This window comes from Rana temporaria, chromosome 10 (genome assembly GCF_905171775.1).
Source record: "Rana temporaria chromosome 10, aRanTem1.1, whole genome shotgun sequence".
NCBI lineage: Eukaryota > Metazoa > Chordata > Amphibia > Anura > Ranidae > Rana > Rana temporaria.
In genome coordinates, this window is record NC_053498.1 from 79,836,179 (window position 1) to 79,850,748 (window position 14,570).

Below are 14,570 nucleotides of genomic sequence, written 5' to 3' on the forward strand. Positions count from 1 at the left end.
TGACCCACTATATTACAACATGTTGAGGGACATATTGACCATAAGTGAAGCCTTCTCTCAATTAGTTCTATAATGGAGTTCAAAATTGTGTCCCATATATGCTAGATACTCCACAATCTCCTTTAGCTAGTTTTACCATGGGGTGGTATCCATCCTATAAGGAAAAAAGTTATGAACTCTATTACATAATTTAAAAGCTTACAAGTTTTCTCCTGCCCGTCATATAGTACATTTATATTGGCCTATCACTGGGTCCTGAACTGAGTAATAGACTGCTCTTTTATGAATTTCACATGAGCTGTAAATTGATTTACATACTATATTTTGTTCTTTTGCAGGTAAATAATGAAAGACTTTATTTGCCTCTGAAGTTGGGTCATGGCAAAGTGAATATATTTGCATTTGGTTTTCACATTGTTATTGAAACAGACTTTGGCCTAAAGGTGGTCTATGACTGGAAGACATTTCTGTCTGTAACAATTCCCCGCTACATGCAGAACAGCACATATGGTCTGTGTGGGAGGTACAATGGAAATATAGAAGATGACCTGCAGACCTCTAGTGGCTTCATTAGTATGAATGTCAATGAGTTTGGTCACAGCTGGGTAAAAAGGGACACATTTTGCCAGGTTGGCTGTGGGGACAGATGTCCAACCTGTACAAAAGTGGATGGATTGTGGAAAGCCCAGCAGCTTTGCGGCTTCATTCCCAACAGGAGTGCTGTATTTGCCAAATGCCACAGCAAAGTGAATCCTAGATTTTTCTTCAAGAATTGTCTTTTTGACTCCTGCATTGATGGTGGTGCTGTTCAAACTGCTTGTAGCTGGCTACAAAACTATGCGAGTACATGTCAGACACAAGGGATTGCTATCACTGGCTGGAGAAACCATACATCCTGCTGTAAGTTTTAGTTAAAAAAGACGTATGAAGTTGTATTTTAAGTATGGCAACATGAGTTTTTGTAACATGAAATGTGCATGTCATTTACAAAATGTATCAAACATTACTAAACATCGAGAGGATAATCAAACACACTAGTTTTAATAGACACTTACCCCTCCTGACCTAAAATAACATATCACCCCTGCCCCGGATTTCAGCCAGAGACTGGATTCCTGTAGATGGCCATTTAATTCAGGTAAGTATTTATCTAGGCAGGGGAGAACAATTAATGTAGCTCAGAAGTCTAGGCAAAAAAGATAACTGTATTTTCTGTAAAAGCACAGTTAAGTGTGAAGGTTTACTTACTGAAGTTCTAACTCAGTAATAATAAGTTATATGACTGATTTTCATTAGGTATCACTTTAAAATATTTACCAAGGCCAAGAGCATACAGTTCTTACCACTCACTAAGGATGAGCCGAACACCCCCCCCCCCCTGGTTCGGTTTCCACCAGAAGTTGCAAACAGGCAAACAATTTGTAAGAACACGTGAACACTGTTAAAGTCTATGGGACACGAACATGAAAAATCAAAAGTGCTAAATTTAAAGGCTTATATGCATGGTATTGTCATGTAAAGTGTTTGGGGACCAGGGTCCTGTCCCAGGGGACATGTATCAATGCAAAAAAGTGTCAAAAACCGCAGTTTTTTTGGGAGCAGTAATTTAATAATGCTTAAAGTGAAACAATAAAAATTAAATATTCCTTCAAATATCGTGCCTGGGGTGTCTATAGTATGCCTGTAAAGTGGCGCATTTTTCCCGTGTTTAGAACAGTCCCGCAGCAAAATTACATTTCTAAAGGAAGAAAAGTAATTTAAAACTAATCGCAGCTATAATGAATTGTCGGGTCTTGGCAATACAGATAAAAGTCATTAAAAAAAAGCAACCAAACCCGAACCAAAATTTAAAAAAAAAATGCGTGGGGGTTCCTGCCAAATCCATGCCAGGCCCTGCACATGGGGGGATGGGTGATTTGGGACAGGGGGGCTCTTGTGAATGTGAAACCCTCTTCTAGCTAATAAATACATAATGGTGAATGATGTTTCCATTAGTGCTCAGGAGATAAGGAGACATATTCATGAATCAAGGTTAGTGCTGGGGGTTCCTAGGATTTTGTGCTTTGTAATGAATGCTACTGCTGTTATCATTGATAGCACACCAATGATTTAAGTCACACCTTTATTCTTTTTTCACATTCAGCCTAGTCATATTTGTTTTAATGTTTCCGATATCTCATCACTGTATTTATAATGTATGTTTTGTATTGATTTTTTTACCTTTAAAACTTACAGATCTCACATGCCCAGCATACAGTCATTATGAGAGCTGTGTTAGTGTGTGCCAACCTCGATGTGCTGCTATCAGGCTTAAAAGTGATTGCAATCATTACTGCGTGGAGGGTTGTCAGTGTGATCCAGGTTATGTCTTGAACGGGAAGAGCTGTATTCTTCCACATAACTGTGGTTGTTATGCTGATGGCAAATACTATGAGGTAACAGTCACTACCATTTTTTTTTAAAGCTGAACATCACTAAATCAAATTATGCATTCATTAAAAAGAATAAAATACATTTTATAATTTAGCTAGTTAAATAGCTAAATTTGACTGAATGTTGTAATTTCTGGTGCAGCCCCAATCAGACAGAGAGGGAAGGGCAGCATAAGTGTCCTGCATGCATACGGGCTGACCATGCTGATAAGAGGAGCAGATAGATGATCCAATCAGTCTGCTGCTTCTACTTTATTCAATCACAGACAGGGGGCAGATAGGTGACCATGCTGTGTTGCAGCTGGAAAAGTCAAGTCACCAGCCTTACTATGCCTAGCAGAACTGTGTAAATCTCAGGAGTTGGTTGAGAGAAATTCAAATCCTTTGGCAGGTAAAAGAGATTCAATGTATGTTTTTTTTTTTGGATGTGTATTTAGCTGTTTGCTTGGAGTGAAGCTTTAAACATAGATTAGAGGTTTTATTTTCTTGCACTACTAATGCTATAAATGGGTGTGGAGTTAGATCAACATAATATGAGATTTTCTGACCCAGAAGCCTAACTATTTATTAAGAATAAAGGTTCAGTTTACTCAAATATGAAATCCCTTTTTTGGCAGATGCAAGAATAGTCTATTAGTATTATGGGCTTGTCAAAAACAGTGTATAGATTACGCACTGCATACTGTAGCTTTGTTAGCAAGTATAAAATTTCTCACTGCTAAATGTAAAGTTAGGATTATTCATACAATGTTTACAGTGTCAGTAATCCATTGCTTGAACCAAAGCAAATGCTGCATTACATGAGTAACTACAATCCCTGATAACTGTGCTGTCCAGTGTCCAATTCTAATTTTCACAAATAGGAAGAGGTCTAGGGACATAAGGATTACTTGGAAAAAACAAAAAACTCGTGGAGTCTGTTAAAACTGACATATGAAACAGATTGCTTTGAATGTGAAAATAATATTGTTTTCAGAACTATTTTATTCGCAATGTCCAATCAGTTCTGTCTATTCTCTGAGTAATCTGAAGCCCTGGTAAAAGAGAACCCATTTTGCATTGGCTTTTATTGAATATTAAAGCCAATAATATCTAATTTCGTGACTCTACACAAAAGGGTCTGGCGCTTTCCTACTTACACACCATGTTTTCTTTTTTTGGTGAGCACCTTTCCTATTAATAGTAGTAAAAATATATATGTGGGGTAGTGGCGCTGCCTGCTGGGTTTAAGGTGTATATTCTATCCTGGATAGGAGAAACCTCAATCCTAAATATGTGCACTGTACTCAAATGTGATGAAAATGTGTCGGGGAGTCCTTAATGGGTAGGCTCATGGATAGAGTCTCCCTTTAGTGCCGTTTTTTTTCAGGAGGGCAGCAGCCACTATCTTACCTTAGTGCGGAATTTCAGTTTATATTGTTTTACCTTTCCTATTAAGAGTCTACTATTCCACAACACTGTAGCAAAATGTCCCTTTGAAAAACGCCGGTGTTTTAGGCTGTCCTTATACAAAGTATTATTGAAACTTTAAATATTGAACTTGCTTGTAAGCAATACGGACATGGTTGTGTCCTCCCTGCATTATTTAAGTTTTTTTCTCTGATTCATGCTTGGTCCTGAAATGTCAAAGTGATTATGCTCCCTAGCACATTTGTTCTCACATCCTTACTCAATGAGAGAATGTGAACATGCTGAAAACTACTGTTGTCTGGGGTAAATTAGTAAGCTTAATTTTTTTTTTAGAGTCCTACCAATAATCTAGCTTTTTTATCTATCTAAGTCACTCTTTATTTGTAGTTGGCCATTAAGAACATGTATGTAAGTTTTCTTCTAAGCAGCCAGTTGAAGCACCAACAATTCCTTAAAGCTCAGAATCATAGAATGTCACTCTGTCTGCACTCTGTGGCGTAGAAGTTCCTAGGCACATTGTGTAGAAATTTTTTGAAAATAACACAAAGAACACAAAGCTAGAAAATATTATGGAGGAAAAAATTTATCTGCTAAAATCATACTAAATTTGTTGCCAATAATTGACAATTTACATAAAAGTTCAAGGATCTGATTTACAAGCTGAAGCAATTTTCTTAAGGAGTAATAATGACATGGAAATAATCTTTGCCCCTGTCATCTAAAGTCAAAGACATATAGCATGCCAGGAGTACATTGCTTTGTTCTGGAAAAAGACAAAAATGCCATTTATTGCCATTGCTGGCCTTCTTCTTAAATGGTAGAGGCCTGGTTGTCATGCTGACCATCTGGGTTCAAATGTTTTAAGTTACTGACAAGAAGTAAGTATAACGACAACTTTTGGTTGAATTCTCACTCTCATGATTTTTATGGTTGTTATAGGTAAATGGAAGTCCCCATTTGTGTTTTTAGAATGTTAGTGACTGCTATGGATGATACAGTAATGGCATAACAGTCTTCCACCACTTTTGTCTGATGAGCTCTAATTCAAAACATGGTAACTACTACTGTGCTCCGGCAATTCTTTTATTTTCGGATTGTGTACCTTCACATAATGAAATAATGAAAGCTAGGGCATGCAAGGTAGTATAGCGGAAGATCAGAAAATTAAAATGATGCAGACTTTTTGGCAATAGCCACCAAAAATTTACAGATCACTACGTTTAGTGAATTGGCTCAATTCTCTATTGTTTATACTGACTATTGCTGACTGCTGGATGCACTTATAAATGAATATATTTTTACTGTATTTTAGATGCCTCCAGTGGTCAACAGTATCAGTGATTATTGATCCATTCACCATAAAGAGCTACTGTCTCTGTGGTGACACATGATCGTCACACTGTGCCCAGGAGCTGCTAAATACAGGAGTGCGCAGTTGGGAACAGGCAAAGCAAGCAGCACTTGTAAGTACATTGTAGAGATGTGGAAGGTGAATTGAGTTGTGAGGTGGGAAAATTTGTTGGAATGACTAATTCAGGCACCAGTGCACGCTAATACAAAATTTGGAGATCAGTACATGTTTCTAATGTACAGTATATTGAGTGCTTACCAGCAATCTGTACAGAGATAATATTCAGAATAATTTGGCTCATTTTGCAAATGCCCAGCAATGTCTCAGCTTCTCTTGTTCTGTGATACAATAAAATGAAAGTAGATGTAAAGGCTAAAATTATCAGTTTAAAGCTTTGCCTCCCTACTGCTGATAAACATGCTGCATACTCTTTGAAATAAATCACAGTGTAGTTACAATTTTTTTCGCTTTTTTACTTGAGTAAGAGGCTCAAGAATGGAGCTGAATCCACTGAGCAGTAATGTCACCTGCCACCTTCCAGTGAGTTATCCATTGTAAAAGGAGGTTAGAGCTCCCGTCCACCAGCCGCAGCAAGCTTCTTACTGACACACAGAAGATAGTGCTGTGAGATCTCATTACCTCTCTGAAGAAGTGAAACATATATAATTTGTGTATTACACACCTTTTAATTTTTCTTTCCGTGTGGTATTCCATGGCAGCATACATGTGGTAGTAGCCCTGCCTACTTCCGCCTACAGGACCAATGTAAACCTATAAAGCTGAATGAGGTCAGGTGGGTTTAGCTTGCTACCATGGATTTACACCAAGAAAGGAATATTACAAGGTAAGTATAATGCAATTTTCCCTTTTTCTGGGGCCAACATGTGGTAGCATACATGTCGTAGACCAATAACCAGCAACTCGTGTGGTCAGTTCAGGCAAATACTATTTTATAAACAAGTGGGGAAGCTCCAGCCTTCCTGACAAAATCAACTGTAGTGAGGACTGCTGAGCCTATTAGTATTACTTTAGTAATACTGAAAGAATGTCACAGCCATTGATCAGGCTTGGAGACCAGTGGCAGTAGAGAGACTTCTACCAACCAAGGGGATATGTACACTGCACTGGCACCCTGGAAGATGATATTGCGGAGTCAAAGCACTAATTGTTCACCAGGTCTCCTAATGGTGAAGATGGGTTTTGATGCATGTTAGTACCAGATCGCGGTCCTCAGAATCGCCCCATCTAGAGGTGTGCAACCTGGGGTCTAGTAGTGGATATAGCAGGTAGGGATCAAGCTGAAGTGTAGACAGTAAACAAGCAAAGGGTCAGTAACAAGAGGCCGCAGGTTGAGATCAAGCAGAAGTGTAGTCAAGGAACAAGCCAAAGGTTGGTAATGAGTGGTAGTGGAGATACAGACAACAGCAGGAGTGACAAGAAAGATGTTGGCTGGAGAGAACACAATCATCTGGCAAACAAGAAGTGCAAAGGCATGGCTAAAATAGGAATTTACAGGGAGGAGCAAAGGGTTTAAGGTTTAAGAGAAACAAGGTTCAAAGCTAGATCATTCAAGAAATTTTCCGGAGAGCTGTCCTGCATCCCAGGTGGCTCAGCAAGAAGAGACATTGTCAACACAACAGAGGTTGTCTGGATCCTGACAGCACTTTGCTCCTTCAAGGACATCCCCTGGAAGTCAGAGGACCATGTTTGTGAGGGAACCCCTGGTGGAATTTTCTTGTTAATCTAGGGCATGAACGTTCTCCTCAGGTTTCCAAGAATTCTCATCTGGCCCATATCCTTCCCATTGAACCAGATTATGTAATTTGTTCCTAAAGATCCTGAAATCAAGAATTTTCAGGAGACGATCGATGGCTACCAAGATAGAGGTCATCTCTTTCAAGGGAGGAAGATCGACCTTGAGGTCCATAGAAGTTGACCCCGGGGTCTTGATAGAGCAGGGAGTGATTGGAGTAACCCCAAAGGAGAAGATCAGGGTGTCTTACTGCGTACAGAGGTCAAACAGGTCACATCATTTCTGAGATTGGATTGTATACTCAGAGTTGCCTTGCTGGAGAGGCTCAAACAACATTCTTGATAAGGCATCAACTTTTAAATTCTTTGACCCAGATGATAAAGTTAACCTGGAAAAGTGCTTAACTATAAGATAGTCTCTTCTTAGCAGATTGAATGAACTACAATTTTTTATGATCAGTGTGAACAGTTTCAGGATAATTAGCCCCTTCCAGCAGATGCCTCCATTTGTAAAACGTTTCAATTATTGCCAGCAGATCCTTATTCCAAATGTCATACTTCCTTTCAGCTGAAGACATTAAATGAGAGAAATAAGCACAAGGTTAAAGCTGCATCTTTTCCCCTTTTTTACTGAGAAAGGATAGCTGCCACAGAGTCTGAAGCATTCACTTCCACGATAAAAGGAAGTTAAGGAGTGGGATGCACCAATATTGGTTCTGAAGTAAGAAGAGTCTTTAGCTTACTAAAGGAAGTCTGTGCATCAGGTGACCACACAAAGGACATCCCTTTCTTGGTCAGCTGCGTAATTGGTGTTACCACCTTAAAGATGTTTCTTATGAATTCTCTGTAAGTTGGCAAATCCAATAAATCATTATATTTCCTTACCATTTGTAGGGGCAGGTCAATCAGCTGCTGCTTTGATCTTCTTGAGATAAATGCTCACTCTTTCTGGAGGAATAATGTATCCCAGGAACTGGATATGGGTTCATTCAAACTCACATTTCTGCAGTTTGATATAAAGTCAGTTCTTCACTAATCTTTCAAAGAGCATGCAGACATGTTGGCATTGCTCCTCCAGATTTTCAGAAAAGATGAGAATATCATCCAGATCTGCAATCACAAACTTGTTCAACAGATCTTAAAAAACATCATTGATGAAGTGTTAAAAAGTTGCGGAAGTGTTGCAAAGGCCAAAAGGCATAATCGAAATGCCCATATCTGGTTTTTCGACAGTTTTACATTTGTCTACTTGACAAATGTGAACAAGGTCAAATGCCCTCTGTAAGAATAAAAGAAGGGGGAAGAAGAGGCAGGACTTTGTATGAAGTACACGGAAGCAAATGGTTAGCTAAGAAAAGAGACAGCCTTTAATTGGTTTAAATAGTCATATAAATTTAATTTTTCATTTTAATGCATTCTGCTAATAAAATGATATTTTTTTAGACTTAACATTTAAATCAAATACTACACAATAAATTGATGTTTAAATAGAAACATGTCATATATTTACAAATACAGGGAATAGTTGACACAGTTAATACATGTACAGATTATTGACCTACTGATAATATATTGATAAAAATAGGAGGATACAGATACAAATCTAATAAAGTTATGAATTTATGTAAGGCAACCCCCATGTATACATTTAGCCGAAAGACTTACGGATGCATCTGTGCAGTGATGGTATGGCAGTGAAAATCATAGACCAGCCAGGTAAGTCACCCCCAGGAGCTGAGGAGGTGCGCAGGGCGACAACGGCCCACACGGGCGACGCCCCAAGAGGGTCAGAGTGTGAAGTAACACATGTGTGGGTGGAGTGTGGTGACCCCATATGAAGTGGGGGACATCTGTGAAAAAAGGTGACGAAGGTATGTAAAAAATGGTGCAAACAAAAGGTGTGAAGGAACAGCAGTGTGAACATTTTAAAATTAAGTGAGAAGCTGAAAAAGAAAATTGATAGAAAAGATGAAAGAAAGAGACAGTAAGTGCAGATAAGAAAAAAGTGAAAGGTTGGAAAAGACCTGATGGAATGTAAGTTGTAGAAAAAAGGTTGTACCTGTAATGGAGTGGATGGGAAATAAAATGGTTTACCAGGGTAAGTAGTGCTGTGATGTATCCAGTGTGTAGCACCCATCTAGGGGAGAAGCCTATACAGTATAGGGAGTGCCACCCTAGCCCAACCCCCAACGTCATGTTAGTACACCGGGGGGGACGAAGGCGCAATCAGCCAGGCAGATGGATCACCCGGCGAGAGGCGCCAACAAAATTGTCCCCCGCCGTGTGCAGATGACAACTAGCATGCCGCAGCTGCAGCGCCATGAGGATGCCACATGTCCGGCGTGTAAAGTGTGACGTAGACGCTCAGCGATGGAGCCCCGCCCACCCCAAGCCCATACAAGACGTAGGGGAGGGGGGAAGCCCATGGTGCGCGTCACAGCTCCCGAACAGGACAGGAGTGGCAAGGATAAATGAAAACATGGCCAGGACCAATCAATGTGCACATGCAAAAAAGCCTAGGAAATAGGATTAATGTTACAATTAGTTTAGAATACAGTGTAATTGAGAGAAATAGGGTAAAAGGAAAAATCATCTAAGGAAGGTTGGGGGAGAGGAAACTACCCTATCCCGGGACACTAACCCCAATTGAAAGTATACAAGCATATACTGTACGTTATCGCTATATAATACCGGAAGATAAGATTCTATTATGTTTCTAATCTTCCTAAATTCCATGCTAAATGCTGTGGAGAAAACAGGTGGTCCAATCTGTGTCTTTCCTTGTGTTTTCTTACTCAATAAAGTATTCCTCTCTGTTTTCCTGTTATACTAACCACTCTCTTTACAACTGTACTTGGGTATCCCCGCTGCTGAAATTGATCACACATGTGGGCCAGCACTTTCTCAGTCTTCATCCATGTTGCATATTCTCTGCAGCCTTAAAAACCGGCCCACAGGAATGCCTCTGACCTTATGGCTTGGATTACCCGAATCATTCTCGTGGGTAGGTGTAGCGTGCGTTCCACCGCCCCTCTGTGCCAAATCTGGAAGTGGCTGAACGTGACCAGGAACGCCTCGACGTACGTTTCATCTATTGATGTCGTCAGGAAGCTTCCTGATCACATGATGGGTGTCGTATTTATAACCCTGGGTGAGATCTCATAAATAGATTATAAATAGATTATAGATGTTATAAATACGACACCCATCATGTGACCAGGAAGCTTCCCGACGACATTAATAGATAAAACGTACGTCGAGGCGTTCCTGGTCATGTTCAGCCACTTCCAGATTTGCCACAGAGGGGCAGTGGAACGCACACTACACCTACCCACGAGAGTGAGACACAGTGCAGCTGGTGCTCCAAGTCACATCTAGCTGCAATTCGCTTGATTCCTTAGTACCAATGTCTCGGCACTTGCACAAGTAAGCGGCCATTTGGCTTTTGTTTTTAATCTGTTTTACAATAAATTGCAGAACTTCACTATGGCCCTTTTTTCTTCATTTTATCCATGATAATTTCTTCTGTTGGAGTCCATTCCTGGCTAGTCCCATCCAGGTACCAGTACAGACCTTAGGCCACTAACTGTACTAAAGCTCCACCTGATCCTTTTTTCATACGAAGGGTCATGGTGGTCTGGTAAGTAGGCACTTACCTCTATCTTTCACCGGGTGTCGCCAGTTTGATATCTGTTCCGTGGTGACTGTGTCTACTCTCAAGTCAACCATGTGATGCATGGACTTACCAATGCTTATCATTTAGTGACCATTGCTGCATTTTTTAGACCTGTTGGCACCTATTTTTTGATGTTGTCATTATATAAGCACTTGCACTTTAAATCATTATTACCTGTATATTGTTAACCTTATAGTTAATATATTGTTTCAAGCTAAAATTTGGAATTTACTTATCACCTACTATTAGCGCCCCCTTATTATTATACACCCCCCACATTGCCAAAGTTGTTTTCACACCACTTTAGGGGAGCAGCTTCTTTAATATATTTATATTTGTATTACCATAGCGCAGAGTTCTCTATTCATTCTTTAAATACTGTTGTCTGACAGTGGTTTTCTATAAATGTTAGTAATTTTATGTCCACCATGACTGGCTAAAAATCATCCAAAAAACTGATTGAATCCCTATCCATCTGTCCTGTGAATTTAAGGTTTAGCTGATTATCATTCAAATATAACAAAAAATCTTCAAGTGTCCCCAATTCCCCAGAACAGATACATATAAGGTTATCAATATACCACTAAATAAACCTAATATGCAGACGGAACAGGATGTCTCCTCCAAATATTCTCACCTTCTTCCTCCAAGCCATGTATAGGTTGCTAAGAGATTGCGAAAACATGGCAGCCATCGCCACAATCCACATTTTGTAAGGTAACATTTTCCATCAAACGAGAAATAGTTATGGGTGAGGATATATTCAAGAAATGTTAAGAATAAACACTCTCTGTGTCCAGGAGTACATGCCATATTGATGCAAATAAAAAGAAACTGTCTTCAAACCCAGAGAGTGTGGAATGGAGGACTGCAGGCTTGACACAGCACATGTAATCTTCATATCTCTCTCCATTCACTCAAAATCCTGCCACAAATTAAGGAGATGCTTAGTATCACGTAAATAACTGGGGAGCTTTGTGACCAAAGGCTATAGCTGAAAGTCAATCCACTGTCCCTCTTGTTCAGTTAAAGCCTGGATGCCTACCACTATCAGTTTGCCCACAAGGGGATTTAAACCCTTGAGGGGTTTTAGGCAAATGGTAAAAGACTGGGATGACAGGTGCATCTGGGATTAAAAATTCACCTTCCTGTTTAGATAGCACTCCCAGTCTGATACCTTTCTGGACCAGAGTAGTAAGTGAAACAGCCTTCACAATACAAAGGCAAAATACATAATTAATATCAAATAAACTTTTAAATCATTATACACATATGCATTTAAACTCAAATATTTATTATTGTTGTACAAAAACATGGTGTTGACTATCTAAAGGGGAGGTTCTGTCAATCACAGCCTGTTCCACGCTCCTCCAGCCTGTGTCTATTGTTTGATTGTGCTTAGAATTACAGGAAGGTGATGCCCTTCTGCAGGCTAAACTATTTTATGATAGGGCAATAAACCTAATACTGTTAGCTTGAGCAGATGTCTGCCTTACAATTCTAATCACTTAGGACTTATGAAACGTTTTATGATAGCTATTAAAAAAACACACTTTCGATGCTTATTTCTGTAATTGCTGCTTAAGTATCATAGATATGATCCCTTTAGGTCCAGTTAATGAAATTTATGATAAGCTTAGGCTCAATTAAAAGGGTATCTGATTTGACAGGTTCTGTCCTATTGCTAGTTAAGATGTTATTTAAACATTTAGAGGTTCTGTAGTGTTCTATCTCATTACTGTCATAAATGGGTTCCCTGCCTTACTGGAACATTTAGGACCTAAGTACAGGGCTACAGGAAAGGCCAAACCTGCATGGATAACACCAAAGGTGTCAGATAAGGGTGTCTCCGCTTTACACTTGTTTTCAGTTCCACAAGGACGAATAACACTTTATAGCTTTACCCTGGTCCTTTGGGCAGAAGTAAGCAGTGCTACTACCACATATATGCTGCCATAGGGGTGCCAGAGAAAAATAATTTACACTCTGATTTATTGCAACTTGTATGCAACTTGTTTATCAGCAGTGCTAAATGTTCTTTGGGAAAACAGTGAATTCCCAAACCAATAACTATCCCTGATGATGATGCTTATTTAGACTTCCATGTGCATGTTTACTGGCATGATGTTATTAAATTGGTACCTTCATTCACTTGTATTACCGATTTTGCTTATATTGACACAATTTGCTGAACTTCACGATGTTTAAAATGTTGCCCTTTAAATAGGTTTGGAACTATGGTGGCATAAAGCCATAAATAAATTTTAATATAGAAGATGATAATTATTAAAGTGAGTTTGTATAGGCTGTGAAAGTGCCATACATGGTGATGCAAGTGCTTACAGGGACTCAGGTTATAAGATATCTGGGCCTGTACACCCATCATGGTGATTTACAAAGGGCCCTGTCTGTCTGGTGCATTTTTATCCAATTTAATAGTAGTAAGAATGCAACAAGATAATCCAAAACTCCATCAAAACCTCAAATTGTGGAATTTAAATCTCATTGTTAAGCCCCATACACACTATCAGTTTTCCTGCAGGTTTTCTCTTCAGGTTTACCAAAACCATGTAGTGCAAGGGCCTGCTTGATTGCATACAAATTGAAACTCTTGAGGTTTGACCTCATATTAGGTGGTTTTGGTAAACCTGAAGAGAAAACCTGCAGGAAAACTGATAGTGTGAATGGGGCTTCAGAGCCCAAACAGACAATAGGCTAGTTGAATATTCAACCTAATAGGCTTTGATTTCAACTGAAATAACTCTTGGGTAGACTGAGCCTTTAAATAAAGCAAAGGTTGTTGATAAAACATGTTGTTGATAATTGTGTAAACTGTAAAAAAATATATTAAGGTAGACCTGTTAGATTTGACACAACTAAATAGTTACTATGGATGAGCAAACCAGTTTGCAGTAATGTAGATCCACCTTCTATGTGGTTTTCACTGCTTGTGCTGGGTCACCCATTCTATGGTTGTTAGTCTAGAACTGTGTTATTGTTTTTATCCATTTCTCTTGGCATATCAAGACACAAACTGATATCAGCACCCTCAATTAATACATTTTTATATTTTTTAAGCAATGTGGCAATCTGACTATTTTGTCTATGCTTATCAAAACTGGATTCAAGGACAAGCAAGTTTTATTTGTCGAAATTTAAAAAAACTGGAAAAAGACACAGGTGGTTGTTTCTAATAGCAGCCAGTCAAGTTCAAATTTGAATAGTGTCTTTGGTTACTGTGGCAACCCTGCTTATGTTCTATTTTATTTTCTCAGTGTTTAGGTCTCTTAGAAGATTCAAAATAAGTTCAATGCTTGTGGAACATATGTAAAGCTGTTTATTGATATTGTAGGATATAATGCATTTGTTCTTTACCCTTGTAGCCCAAGCAGCTCTTCTGGAATAGTGACTGCACCAGGCGATGCCGCTGCTTTGGCAGGAATCTCATCCAGTGTGATCCCAGGCACTGCAAGTCAGATGAAGAATGTGCACTAAGAAATGGAGTGCGAGGCTGTTTCAGCAAAAAGAGCTCCTACTGTATTGCAGCAGGAGGAGGTGTCTTCAGGACATTTGATGGGGCATTTCTTCGTTTTCCAGCAAACTGTGCATTTGTATTATCAACAATTTGTCAAAAGCTGCCTGATATCTCATTCCAGCTAATCATAAACTTTGACAAGTGGTCTTCTCCAAATTTGACTGTTATATCCCCTGTATACTTCTACATTAATGAAGAGCAAATTCTCATCAGTGATCGTAACACTGTAAAGGTAATAGGCTCACAAAATTTTCTGAACATGAATATTTATGTTACTAGTAACTTTTTTTTTGGCAAGTACTAGTTGCACTGTTATTAACTATAAATATGTTTGTTCACATAGTAGATCCGCCACCTGACAGTTGATAAATAACTGAGTGGCAGGGTCATCCTGTGACGTAACCAGGTGACCCT

General features: G+C 39.2%; 1 protein-coding gene across 1 annotated transcript in view; it reads left to right on the forward strand.

The window, feature by feature from the left end:
* LOC120915224 (alpha-tectorin-like) overlaps positions 1–14,570 on the forward strand; it is a 128,870-nt gene that overhangs the window by 87,449 nt on the left and 26,851 nt on the right. The window contains exons 10-12 of the mRNA XM_040325555.1: positions 339–900; positions 2,236–2,435; positions 14,005–14,388. Of these exons, the coding sequence (XP_040181489.1) occupies positions 339–900; positions 2,236–2,435; positions 14,005–14,388 (1,146 nt within the window). The remainder of the gene's footprint in view (positions 1–338; positions 901–2,235; positions 2,436–14,004; positions 14,389–14,570) is intronic.